Source organism: Scophthalmus maximus, chromosome 13 (genome assembly GCF_022379125.1).
Source record: "Scophthalmus maximus strain ysfricsl-2021 chromosome 13, ASM2237912v1, whole genome shotgun sequence".
Taxonomy (NCBI): domain Eukaryota; kingdom Metazoa; phylum Chordata; class Actinopteri; order Pleuronectiformes; family Scophthalmidae; genus Scophthalmus; species Scophthalmus maximus.
In genome coordinates, this window is record NC_061527.1 from 13404890 (window position 1) to 13418867 (window position 13978).

The 13978-nt window shown below is 41.7% G+C and overlaps 2 protein-coding genes across 2 annotated transcripts; both read left to right on the plus strand.

The window, feature by feature from the left end:
* The first annotated feature begins 423 nt into the window (after positions 1–423).
* Positions 424–5488, plus strand: tor3a (torsin family 3, member A). The gene is made up of 6 exons (XM_035648147.2): positions 424–779; positions 927–1049; positions 2192–2457; positions 3203–3378; positions 3875–3999; positions 4312–5488. Exons 1-6 carry the CDS (start codon positions 614–616, stop codon positions 4557–4559), a joined length of 1104 nt encoding a protein of 367 aa, XP_035504040.1. The 5' UTR covers positions 424–613; the 3' UTR covers positions 4560–5488.
* A 1119-nt stretch (positions 5489–6607) lies between these two features.
* Positions 6608–12869, plus strand: calr (calreticulin). The gene is made up of 9 exons (XM_035648153.2): positions 6608–6890; positions 7447–7548; positions 8251–8454; positions 8755–8849; positions 9136–9345; positions 9503–9616; positions 10937–11080; positions 11365–11457; positions 11638–12869. The coding sequence occupies exons 1-9, from the start codon at positions 6797–6799 to the stop codon at positions 11854–11856; spliced, it is 1275 nt and encodes a 424-aa protein (XP_035504046.1). The 5' UTR covers positions 6608–6796; the 3' UTR covers positions 11857–12869.
* Positions 12870–13978: the final 1109 nt, after the last annotated feature.

Sequence of the window (13978 nt, forward strand, 5' to 3'; positions counted from 1 at the left end):
CAGACTCAGATCATAATAGTGAACAACTGATCAATGAGTGGGCCAGCACCATGACTGACTCAGTAGGATCAAAGTAGAGGCTCTACACTGCTTAGCAATGGACTTGTGTCTCCCTGTTAGCTGATGGGGACATTGTAATTTATAAAAACTGGCACTGGATTATGCAACACCTGCACACTACATTAAAAGTTGATATGAGGCTTATTACAGTGGTCTGACATTTCTATTTTCAATATAATACCTTGGGTCTAAATTTTAAGAGAAATCCCCCAAATTCTAAGATGTTTCACGGTACAATACAAAACATCGTGTATAAAATAACAGCTGCCTTACTAGATGTCTACAAGCAACCAGCATCCTGATGATCTCCATTACAGTTCAATGACTGCGCTAGCTGGCCCTTTAAAGATGGGCGGAGCTAAGTGTCCGCCCGCAAGCGCCTCGAAGACCGTAAAAAACCCGTTCGCTCCTCCCTAGCAACCACCGGGAAGAGGAGCACTCGGCCCCCACACGGAGCACCGGCCGCAGACGGCTCCTCGTCGATGGGAGAGGAAACCCCGAGAGTCGCTTGTCAGCGTCGAGTCGAGCGGCTCGGACCCGCCTCCCCAGCCCGATGTCAGCGCGCTGCTTCCTGCCTCTGCTCCTGGCGCTGTCCGCACAGGCCGACTTCTTCCGCCTCGACAGCATCTCCAACGTGTCCAGCTACTATTTCAATTACATCTATTGCAATATTTGGGAGGGGGAGTGTCAGCCCAACCAAGACGATGCTACACAGCAAGGTAGGAGGCGACGCGTTATCAATGTTACATGACGCCTGTGTAGCCGGTCCTGCAGCCTGCATGTTCATTGGCTTCCCCCACAGTGTTGATGTATTACTGAATGGTCGCAGCACAGTTGTAAAGACTGGTTCTCTGTGTTGCTCTCAGTTCCGACCAGAGACCTGTGGTCAGGGATCCCTCAGGACTACATCAGCCTGCTGCACCAGTGGTACTGTAGCCTGGGCCAGTGCTGCGAGTCTGGAGACTGCAGGGTAACCAACAACATCACAGGTACAGCACTGTGTGTGTGAGAGAGAGAGAGATGCATTGCATAGAAATTGTAATACGTACAAAACAAGTACTGATTGTGCACTGTATGGATTTTGTTTTTTTCTATTTCAGCATCTCTATTGTGAAATGGTCAACATAAATATCCACAAACAAGGAATTTGCTTCGATGGCAGCATAACAACACAAATTTAAAACAAGTAGTACAAGTACAAGGAGCAGTAATGGAAAAACTATACAACAGAATTAAATATTTAAAAAAAATTAAGTTGAAATGTATAAAAGTATGTGCAGATAATATGAAAAGCAATCTTTCACCGAGAGTTACAGTATGTTATGTTTTTTAAACTATTTTCTGTTGCTCTATATTTAGTGGGTTAGGACCTATTTTTTTATAACCAATAATAAAAGTTGCTGTAACTCTTACTTTTGAGCCTGACACCTAAAACAGACTGCTAACACTCGACAGCACAGCAGATGTGCAATTTTCAAAAGCATCACCTTTACATTAAATGTTGTTGTTCTTGCACTTGAATACATGAAATGTCCATACTGTAGGTTGCAACCATAGATTAGGTTGGATGTTGATGTTAAGTTCTGGTTTTCTCCAACGATTGTACAGGTTTAATTTTGTTTGTGGGAAGAAGAACACTTTGAAGGACGCAAATGATACTTTACAATTATATTATTTCAGTAACATGAAGATTTAGATTGTGTATTTCACCAGGAGTAGAACCTCTACTTGGATTTAGTTAGTTGTAGAGAGACACTGGAAGCTGGCGTGCCCAGAACTTTGAAGCAAAGTGAGAAAAATCCAATGCAAAGAAAATTCTCATCGAGAAAGGTTTGATAATATAGTAACATCCCCTGCTCTTGTCATAATGTAGTACTGACTTCTGAGCAATTGTGGGTTTGAACGGCAACATGTTGATGAGCAATGGTCTTTAGGTGTATAGCACAACCATAGCAGCCCAGAAAATTTGATGCCATTTATTAGCTTTTCAGTAACTGTTAATTCTCATAATTGCTCTATTTAAGACACTGAATATTGTTACACAATACTGGTTGGTAGTGTAGTAGGTGACTTCAGTGCAGAGCACTGCAAAGTTGCTGAGATTGTTCTCTTGTGTGCACACATGGTGCAGGTCTGGCCAGGGACCTTCAGATGAAGCTCCACGGGCAGCACCTGGCTCAGTCCGTGGTCCTGAAAGCCACCCAGGGTTTCATCAACAACCCAGAGTCCAACAAGCCGCTCACGCTCTCCTTCCACGGTTGGTCCGGCACCGGCAAGAACTATGTGGCCCGCATCATCGCGGACAACCTGTATCGTGACGGGGTGAAGAGCGAGTGTGTCCGGCTGTTCATCGCCCCCTTCCACTTCCCGCACGCCAGACTGGTGGACACGTACAAGGTGAGACACACAGAGGCCACTGATCTGCGTCTGGAACATGCTGGATCCCTGCCTGCTTAGTTAAATGTTTAGTTAACTTTTTGTTCAGCATCTGAAAGATAAAGATCAGATCCGACCAGACATTGATCAGTACTGAACTGCGTGGCTTTTTGGAACCTGAAATTTGTCCACCGGTTTCACAGCTGCCAAACACAGCCCCATCTGAACACATTCTTTCACAATCACTGCATTAGATTTCCAAATTATGTTGACACAGTATTCTTACACAAATGAACAAGATTCAACAGAGTATAGTACAGAGGATAACCTTTAAACTCATCCTATCAGAATCTGCAGAATTTGTAAATGTGGACTGTGACTGTGTCTCGACAAGGTCTCCCTTATACAACCACCTCTTGTGTGATACTATAAAAATAAATAAGCATAAGACGTTCTTTAAAATCTACCTTTTTACCCTCTTCGCTAAAGTGGAATGGAAATGTGTCTTAGATCTGAGCTCGAACACAAATTAAAAAAAAATCAGTATTGAAACAGGATTTATTACATAAAAATATTTAACATAAAAAAACCTTAATTAAAAAGATCGATCTGGTAATTATTGTTGTACACAAACTAGCTAAGATTTTATGCTACAAATCCTTTCCAGCTTTTAACCATTCGTTAATATTACAACAGTCATAAATACTCTTATTTTTTTGTGTAGGCTATGTTTAGAGAGTTGAGTGATTTTTCACGCTGTTTCCAGGGCCAGCTGCGAGAAGCCATCCGGGACATGGTGTTGCGTTGCCCCCAGACTCTGTTCATCTTCGACGAGGCCGAGAAGCTTCACCCAGGCCTCATCGATGCCATCAAGCCCTTCATGGATCACTACGACAATGTCGACGGGGTTAGCTACCGCAGAGCCATCTTCCTCTTCCTCAGGTTGGTTCTCTGTTGCAGGTGTGTTCTGTCTGTTGAAGCTTGTGTAATACGCCTCTGGCCCAGATATTCTGAGAGTTCATCTGTGATGAGGGATGTTTCCTTCCTCTGTCCGCATTAGCACTTTTTATGAATTTTTCAAGTTTTCAATTACCCATGTCGAGGTTCTGCTGACAGATAATCTGTTCAGTCAAAATTAGAGAAAATGCATTTTTCACTAAGTGATCTGATGTAGGAGAAAACTCTAAGGTTTCATATACAATATATATATTTATTATTATTAATCATTTATTAAACTACCTTTCACTGAAAGCCCTTGCTTTTTGAGAAGATTCGTTTCTGTCACAATTGTCAGTGTATTTAAACACAGCAAGCGACTACAGCGCACTAATCTGTGATCATTTGTCCAAGAATAATCCATTTTTAACAAAATACATAGAAAACTCTCCTCCACTGCTTTGCACACCATGTTTCTTTGCTGTGCTCATCATCTCTACAGTAATATTGGTGGGGCAACAATCAACGATGTGGCACTGGACTTCTGGCACTCTGGTCAAAATCGAGAGGACATTGGAATGGAAGACCTGGAGCATCGACTACGAACAGAAACTATGGAGTCTCAAGGTGTGCAGCAGGTTTTTTTTTACCTCAGCTCTCTGCCATTTCTACCCGGGCAGGAAGTGAATACATTTCTTGTGTTGTTGTGTGAGCTGCATGTCTTGGCTCAACTGTTCTGCTGGACCAGGACAATTAGCTGAAAGCTACAGAGAGCTGCAGATGGGGTATTGATTCTTGGCAGGATCAGTGTTGTTAGTTATCCTATCACATGAAAGCAAATCTTTTCTACCTTAATGAAAAAAATCTTGCTTGGTGGAACTTGAATTGTGTTTTGGGGGAATTTGTTAGCACATTTTCTGCGTGGTTTCTCTCTCCCAGGTGGCTTTGCGCAGAGCGAGCTGATGTCCGGCCACCTCATCGATTTCTATGTGCCCTTCTTGCCTCTGGAGTATCGCCACGTGAAGCTCTGTGCACGTGACGCCTACGTAGCCCGGGGTCTGGAGACGGACGAAGCCACGCTGGATGAGGTGGCCAAGGCCATGCTGTACGTCCCTAAAGAGGAGAGACTGTTCTCAGCCCAGGGATGCAAGTCCATACCCCAGAGGATCAACTTCTTCCTCCCATAGAGGGAGAGACCGAGCTGGAGGTGTGAGACTACTTAACCAGCCCATCTGCACACAGAGCCACAGACGAGATGTCTCTTTTCTGCTCTGATCTACGTAACCCCCCCCCCCTCACACACACACACAAAGACAGATACAACATATGTATGTCCAGGTCTCTCAGAAAAGGCCAAACATCTGGGCAGGTCCAGCACTACGAGAGACCCGCAGCGTGGCTCACCCTGCAGACTCCAGTGCCATTGCAGGAGACGTCTTTCAAACATGATGTCCAGTGTGTGGCTGTTCTCCTTCACCTGCCTTTTTAATCCTCACGATGAAGAAGTGAACAGCACAGTAATAGTGGTTGTGCAGTGTCAAAGTGGAATAGACACATTAAAGTTCGAGGTCTTTTTTAACGTCACGTCATATGTCATGTGTTAGTATTTGCATGTCAGACATTGCAGTTTCTTTATTGACCTAATTTGTGCCATATTTGAACGTGTTACTGTATCTGATTATTTTTGTGGAATTGTTTGAATGCACATTTAGGGGTTCTGTATGGAGTGTGTAACAGCTGACAATAACATCAATGATGGACATTTTACTTGAAATTGTTACAGGAGTTGACCAGATCATTTCCAAAAAAAAGTTAGGTTTTTGTGTGCGCGCAATTTGATTTAGGAATAATGCTTTTAATAATTTATGTTTGATCTCAATGATTTTAAGAGGGTCTATATGAACCTGAACCTGATAAATGTTTTATTATTATCATCACCATTGCTTAATATACAGAATTTTACTTTGAGGCTTGGTTAATTTATTTATCTCTTACACACACACACACACACAGAGGTATGATTTGGTTGGATTTAGAGGTCACATCACAAGAAGAATGTTTGAAAGAAATGATGATGACATTGTTTAAAAAAAATAAACAAATACACTAAAACCCATAAAGAGCTGTTTTTTTTAATGCAATAACATGAGCAGATTCGTTATATGTATTTAGGTCTGCATGTCACCACTGCCTATCATCCTTCTTAATTAATGAATGCACCTTGTGGTACAAAACTTGCGTAGATGTGCTCTTAATAAGGATTGTTGTAGTTTCATTAACGTCTGCAGCAGAAATCAGACAAAATGTCATTCAAAATACTATCTTGACAATTTTTCCCTTTCAAGTAAATGGTCTGACTTTTGGAAAACACTGATGTCAGAACATCTTTTGACGGATCTTTAAAAAAAATCTTGACATCTGTTTTTCACAGCTGCATAAGTCAAATTACAACGCGGAAGTTGTTTCAACAACACCGAGGGACAGACTGTCCATTTTCCGCTCCACTTATTAGTGTGAAAGCGTGTTGAGACTTGGGAAGCCCTAGTTAGAGCCTTAACACTTTAATTTCACCTGTTTATGAAACCTTTATTAGATATTGAGAGTAAAAAAACAAAATGTCAATTCCACTGGTTTTTCCACCATTGTGATCCAGAAATCACTGTATTTTCACCTGTCAAACATTATAGTAACCCAGAGAAGCTCAACTCTATTCATTTACATACCTGAATGCTCTTTTATTTGCTTGAAGTGGAAAAAGAGAAGATTTAATTAGTTCACAGTTTTGTTTTTAACAAAATGTCTCTTTTCTAGTTCAATCTCGTCCAGATTAGACAGGACAAAGTAAAGTGTTTTTTATTTATTTATCTAGACCTGGTCTGATGTGGTCTGGTTGGGAAAGCTTCCTCTAAACGTCTTTGTCGGACTCCAGCGTCATTAGCTTCATAATAATTAAATATTATAATAATTAATAATTATATATAATACAAACATATACAATAAAGTGTATTCATGTTATTGTTATTTAGTCGTGTTTATTGTAATTTTTTCTCTCTCTCTCTTTCTCTTCTTATGATCCACACGCTGCGCATCATCACCCTTCCCTGGGTGTGTATCAAGCAAACGCGTGGTCTCCTCCCATTGGCCGCGGCGATCACTGGGCCCAAACTTGCTCTCCTCTGATTGGCCGCGCGCGTTCACGCTTCCTCGTTGAGGCTGGACGCCGACGTCCAATCAGATCGAGACATCTGTTCCGAGCCGAGAGGAGAAGCGGCGGCTGCTGCGTCCCGAGCGTTTCTCCTTACTGTGACATCCCCGTGTGACGGACCGGACGGACGAACACGGTGCTGCTGTGACCCGCAGACACGCTGAATAGACTGTTTCGTGTTTAGAGTCGGTTTGTCTTTGGGCTCCTCCGCTCGTCACCATGACAGCCCTGTCGCTGCTGTTGGTGGCCGTGTCGGCCGCGTCCGTCCTGGCCGAGTCCACTGTGCATTTCCGAGAGCAATTCGAAGACGGGGGTGAGGTTCTTCTTCATCACACGACTACACCTTCGTCGTCTGTCTGTCCGTGTTGTGGTCCGTTTAAACTGCTAACATGTCACACGTGACTGGATCGAGTGGGAGGCAAGAACCGGCAGACTCCCCTTCTGCTGGGCTCAATGAAAGATTTTTATTTTTATGTGATCTTGTGATTTTACAGCGTTTTTATGTAGCATTGTCTTTTTAACGCAAAGCTGGAGATGAATTCGGTTTGACATGTCTGCCATTCATCTTTGACCCCCCCAACACCCCCTCCCTTCATCACCACCCCGCACCTCCAGCCAGCATCACACCCTCTCGCTGCCTCCCCCATCCCCCTCCTGCTCATCTCTGCCCTGCTCATTCACCTAGAGCTGCCCTCTTCCCTCACCACCAGCCTCGTCGTTGTGTGGACAGTGAAAGCAGCCACCACACAATGCATGTACATTTTCCACTGCACCTGCACCTATGCATCGTCAGTACAGGTGCATCATCCGTGGTGGAGCTTTTTTCTTCTTCTTCTTCTGTAAACTGGACCTCAAACTTGTTTGTGCAGATTCCTGGACGAGTCGCTGGGCGGAATCCAAGCACAAGTCAGACTACGGCAAGTTTGTCCTGACGGCAGGGAAGTTCTACGGAGATGCAGAGAAAGACAAAGGTGAGTGGAGAGGTTAACAGTTATCCTTACACTGTGGATCTTTCTGTGCAGGATCGTTAACCCAGATTAATCTTGGGTGTTTAAAGCGCAAGATTAAATGTCTTCTGTTTGTTCGCAGCCCATGTCGAAGAAGTTCAATCTGGTTTGAACTGACTTGCACTGCACAATTATATGTCACTTGCCCTTTTCTCTTAATTCATTATCTTTTGATGCTACATTTGCAGGTGGAACAACACAGAGGAAGCACTCCATCTAAATTGAAGGCGAGATCCGTCCTTTAGCAAATGTTACATGATGCTAATCCAGTTACACTAAAGCCAAAATTATAATGTACACCTTTCTCTAAGATGGAAATCAACGCACAAACACTTGAGGTGATAGACACCTTTGTGGTGGCACCAGTGAACATTTTAGATGTTTTATCCGTTACATCCAAATACATTTATTAAGAATGTAGGGCCTCTAGCTGTAATCCTGAAGATGTGCCCATTTCCCACTGAAATCACCAGGGGGTGCAGTCAGACTGTTTCAGAGTTGTTCCATTACTCACCGTCTGTGGAGCAGCTCCAGAGATATCGTCACAGTCTGTCTCTCTTTTTTTTCCAACTTGAGAAGAGACTAGTTCCAAGTCAAACTCACCTGTACAACATGGATGTCTTCTTGTGACATATTCTAAATAGAGTGACACTGTTTCCACTGCAGGTCTGCAGACGAGTGAGGATGCCCACTTCTACGCCATGTCGACCCGTTTTGATGACTTCAGCAACCAGGGCCAGCCTCTGGTCATCCAGTTCACTGTGAAACATGAGCAAAGCATCGACTGCGGTGGAGGCTACATCAAACTGTTCCCCTCTGACCTCAGTCAGGAGGACATGCATGGCGACTCCGTCTACAACATCATGTTTGGTAAGTTTGGACAGTTCCCTGTGTAGGCCTAAAGACTCGTCCGTGAATGGTAATATATTCTTCAGTGATATCAGTACAAGCCTGCTTCCAGTCACCTTTACAATTCTGGAAGATGGTTTCTTCTCAAATTTCTTCCTATTTTGTTTTCACCAGTTTTACATATCTTCATTGGGTTGTATACCCAAACTGTTCTAAACTTATTATGTTTGAAGTTTCTCATCTCTTATGTTGTCTTAGTTTCTGCTTCTAAAGGATGGACTGGATTACATATGTTCACTTCTTTCTGTCGGCTTGTTTTAGGTCCTGATATTTGTGGCCCTGGCACAAAGAAGGTTCATGTTATCTTTAACTACAAAGGCAAGAACCATCTGATCAACAAGGATGTCCGGTGCAAGGTGAGACATCAATAAATTACTGTTGTTTTTATTTTTAATTGGGAAATGGCAAAAGCTTTTTCTAATTCCCATTGAATGAAGATATGACCCTGTATGTTGTTGGGTCCAGTTCTTGGCCTTTTGTAGTAGCCGCATTGCTATTGTCCATAACACCATTAAACATAATCAGTCAGGGTGTGTCAAAAGTGGAAAGTGTTTTGCATTCTAACCTCATTATATGTAAATCATTCATGAATCAAACACAATCCTTATCAATCGCTTCTAACATACCCCTTCTGCCCCGCAGGATGATGAGTACACCCACTTGTACACATTGATCGTCAACCCTGACAACACCTACGAGGTCAAAATTGATAATAAGAAGGTTGAGTCTGGTAATCTGGAGGACGACTGGGACTTCCTGCCGCCCAAGAAAATCAAGGACCCTGAAGCCAAGAAGCCAGAAGACTGGGACGACAGGGAGCAGATTCCCAACCCTGATGATAAGAAACCAGAGGTCAGTTTGTCTGAGCCTTCCCAGGTATCAAAATGTTTTTGATTCAGTTCAATGTAGTCAAGACCTCCAAAAACCTCATGAAGACTCATCTCGTCCAAGAGCATCGGCAAACTGACAATATGTAAATGTCATCATTTTCATATCACTTTTTTTGTAGGACTGGGACAAACCTGAGAACATCCCAGATCCTGATGCTAAGAAGCCCGATGATTGGGATGACGAGATGGATGGAGAATGGGAGCCGCCTATGGTCAGCAACCCTGATTACAAGGTGAACGGCAAATAATTTTCAACGCTCAAATCACACGTTCCTTTCTGTAGGTTACACTACTGCTGTCTGAGTTAGATCTCCTCTTGCTATGTGGACCAGACGTCATACATGAGATACAAAGGATCTCTGTCTTCATCAGAATCTTGGAACAGAAAAGTCAATCACACCAAAGATGGAGGTTGGCCGACATATATCCAGCCTCTCGGTGGACATGTGTTGTTGCACTGACACAAGCAAAACCTTGCACATGTTTAGTAGAAGTATAACCTGTGGGGGGAAAAAACATTTTAAATCTTATCTTGGTGAATCTATGCATTTTTTATTTCCCAGAAACCAAAAAAATGATGACTGTGGCTCTCTCCCCATTCATTTAGATAAAAGCCTGGTCTTGTTAGTCCGAAATGACTGCCCTGGGGCGTTGCCAAGTGGGGAGACTTGCCTGTAAAAACTCTGACTGTATTAAATTTGGAATTCTGTATATTACTTATTTGAAATTCTCCGCATACAAGTCCTATGTAGTGTCATCAAAAAAACATACAGTGCAACAAAAGTACACAAGTTTCTGCTAAAGATCCTACAGTAACACTAATCAGTGGATAAATGTGAAAATCTGATTTATGCAACACTACACCTGTACTATGAGTGAGCGAGTGGTTTTCAACAATGCCTGTATTTCAATACAGGTAAAACTTGTATTATAATTGTATTGTAGTATAGTATCACGTTACATATATGTAATGACCACAGTTAAAATGTTCCCACGCTAACTTTTGCCGCTGACTTGGACAAAAAATGTGTCACTTGACACATGAGGTTGGCAGATTATAGAATAGGCGAAATGTTTACACACCTGACTTTAAATTGAATAATCATTTTATTATCGTGCAATATGAGATTTTGGACAAAAAAATAGATCCAAGGAGTCTTTATTGTTGACCAATGCAGACTGCGTTGGAAAAAGCACCAAAGCAATCCTCCGTCTTCAGATGATATATTTAGTATATTCCTCGAGCATGTGAGCCACAAAAAACACGACAATATGTAATGTAGCTCTTCATCAGGGTCTGACAAACAACTGATCAGGAGGAATTCAGGCTGTTGATGACACTTCTCAACAGCTGTGGCCTGATGCATAGCCCATAGAGGGCGCCATATCATATGTGTAGTGGTTTGTTGATTGTTGTGGTTTTGTACCACAACATATTAGTGCATTTTTGCCTCATTCAAGAGAAACTAGTCAATCAGCAGATCTATTCGCTTTGTGATTCCCAGAACATTAACCATGATCCCTGTCTTTGTGTGTCTGTTTACTGTCCTCAGGGTGAGTGGAAGCCGACAGAAATCAACAATCCTGCCTACAAGGGCAAGTGGATCCACCCTGAGATCGACAACCCGGAGTACACAGCTGATTCGGAGATCTACAAATATGACAGCATTGGTGTGATTGGACTGGACTTGTGGCAGGTAAGAAGACAATAAATCTGACTTTTTTTTTTACTGCGAAATAGTCAGTTTGCTAAATTAAGAACAAGAAACTAGCATATGATTATTAGTTTAATCATATCCAGCCTGGAACAGGAACGTTCTTACTTGCACACTTTGCTGTGTCTTTTAAACTTTTTTAAATGTGTGTTTTAGTAAGTCTACTTTGTCCAAAATTGTTTTTTTGTTTCATGTGAAGGGAAATTTTATTATATTTGTGTAACCAACAGTAAAATATGCATGCTTTTGACTTTGGTTTTATGAAGGTCAAGTCTGGTACGATCTTTGACAACTTCCTGATCACCAATGACCCAAACCTGGCAGAAGAAGTTGGCAATGATACATGGGGTAAAACAAAGGCAAGTCCAAAACTTTAATCTCGATTAGTTTTCCAACTGCATGCAGCCCAATGTCCCGCTCATATAGCTTCAATACATATGTGTATACACAGTTTATGTTCAGCATTAAATAAAGTAAATTTGTGAATTTTTATTGTAAAGGAATGTGTTATTTAAGACTTCATAATTTGCGTTTGCCAGGATGCAGAGAAGAAGATGAAGGAAGGCCAAGAGGAGGAGGAGAGAAAGCAACGCGAGGAGGATGAAAGCAAGAGGAGAGAGGAGGCAAAGGACGAGGAGGACGAGGAGGAGGCAGAAGAGAAAGATGAGGAGGAGGAGGAAGAGGAGGATGATGAAGAGGAGGGGGAAGAGGAGGAGGAGGATGATGGCACAGACTCTAAACTCAAGGATGAGTTATAAAGTTTGTGCAGGAACTGCTTTGAAAAGAACCTGACTGTCTGGAGTCAGTAAGCCCTTGGAACACGGCTGGTGACTGAGATGATAGACCCTCCTGACTGACACCCTGGAGTGGGGTTATGCATTTGTTTGTTTGTTTACAAAGCAAGGGAACTGGCAGTGACTATTCTGTTTCCTGTTTCCACGTGCTACTACTACTACTATTATTATTGTTGTTATTAAATGAGGAATAGTAATAGAAAAGAAGGAAAGATGTCTGTCAGGACCGGAAATTATTGAGTGTTACAATTGTACCCAAAAGAAACATTAATTGTCATTTCTGTTTTTGCAAAAGGTCTGGGTTTTGATGAAGTACAATGTTTTGGTCACTTGAAAAGCTATATTTGGTATGTGGATGATGACATGTACATGTTTTTGTTTACCTCATGTGTTTTGTCTTATTAATAATCTGTGTCGCTTGTTTTTGTCAATGTTTTCAGTCTGCCCTGTTCCTCCGCCTGTGGAGATCTCAACAGGGTTAGACATCCTGGTGCAGGTTGTTCAGTCTCCGATTCAAACAAGGGTTAATGACATGGAGACAAGAGTGCATACGAACTAACTAGATGTTTGACAAACTGTCATCCATCAAGATAAAATCCATTGCATCATTTTGTGCTGTAAAAGTTAACGCTTTTTTTCACTTTAATGCACATACTGCAGTTTTGCGTGTCTATATAAACCGTTGTCAAACTCAGACGTAGCTTTTAGAGCACCAGCAGGAAAACTTGCGTTCATGAAGTAATCATTCACTTTAGGTTTACTCATTTCTGATGCCACTATCTCTGCACTGCTGTACCATAACACACTGTCCCGTCTGAAAGATGATCCTTTTGTAAATGCCACATTTTGTACTAATAGTAGTAACTGAAGTGGGAAGGTTTTCATCGCTGTGTAAAAAAGAAATAAACAAAAAAATCAAAGACAGGGACTCTGTCCAATAAAAACACCTGGAAGAAAATAAACAGACATGCTTCCCAGTTTCATATCTTTTAATGTATTATTATTATTAGCCTATATGTTGTGTATAAATAATATTTTTTAAATTTGTATGGACATCACAGACCTGTACAGATTTCTGTTTGTTTCTTTGGCGGTATCTGTATTTTGTATTTCACAAGATAACTCACTTCCGTAGTATTACAACAAAGACGGGTGCTCATCTGAAGTGCGTTCTAATGAAGTCAGAGGGGGCAGCGACACTAACGTCACATAGCGGGGCTATAGGTCAGCGGCCCACTGGTCAATCTGAATGATTGACACGTCTATCACACGTCAGAGTCAGTAGAATCCCCGTCGACAACACCATTCACTAACTTTGAGGAGGTGAACACACTGTAAGAATTTTTCTTTCACAGTAGAAACACACAACAGGCCACTTACAGCTCAAAGTGATCATGACAAAACATCACAGGTAAGACATAATGTATATATTTGATATAGTTGCTTGGCGTTCGAAGTGTGTTTTGTGTAGGTTAAAATGGGTGATTTTCGGCTTGCAGCACAGTTTCTCTCCGTTCTGTGTCAAATGCTGTATGTCTATATTGCTTCATGTTTACGTTATTACGTGTGATTTGTGATTTTCAACTGAGTCGGAGCCAAAAAACAAATTTTGATCCCATTTTTCCACTTAATATTTCATGTAAATTCTTTAAATATATAATTCTTATTCTCTATATTTTTTGCAATTCGTATATTTTACATTTATTTGTGTAGATATTGTATATATTTTTAAAGTGTGCTGTGTGAAACGTGCTGCTGTTACACCGGAATTTCCCAGCTTGGGATAAATAAAGTAACCATCCATCCATCCATCCATCCATCCATCCATCCATCCATCCATCCATCCATCTATCTATCTATCTATCTATCTATCTATCTATCTATCTATCCATCCATCCATCCATCCATCCATCTATCCATCCATCCATCCATCCATCTATCTATCTATCTATCTATCTATCTATCTATCTATCTATCTATCTATCTATCCATCCATCCATCCATCCATCCATCCATCCATCCATCCATCCATCCATCTATCTATCTATCTATCTATCTATCCATCCATCCATCTATCCACCCACCC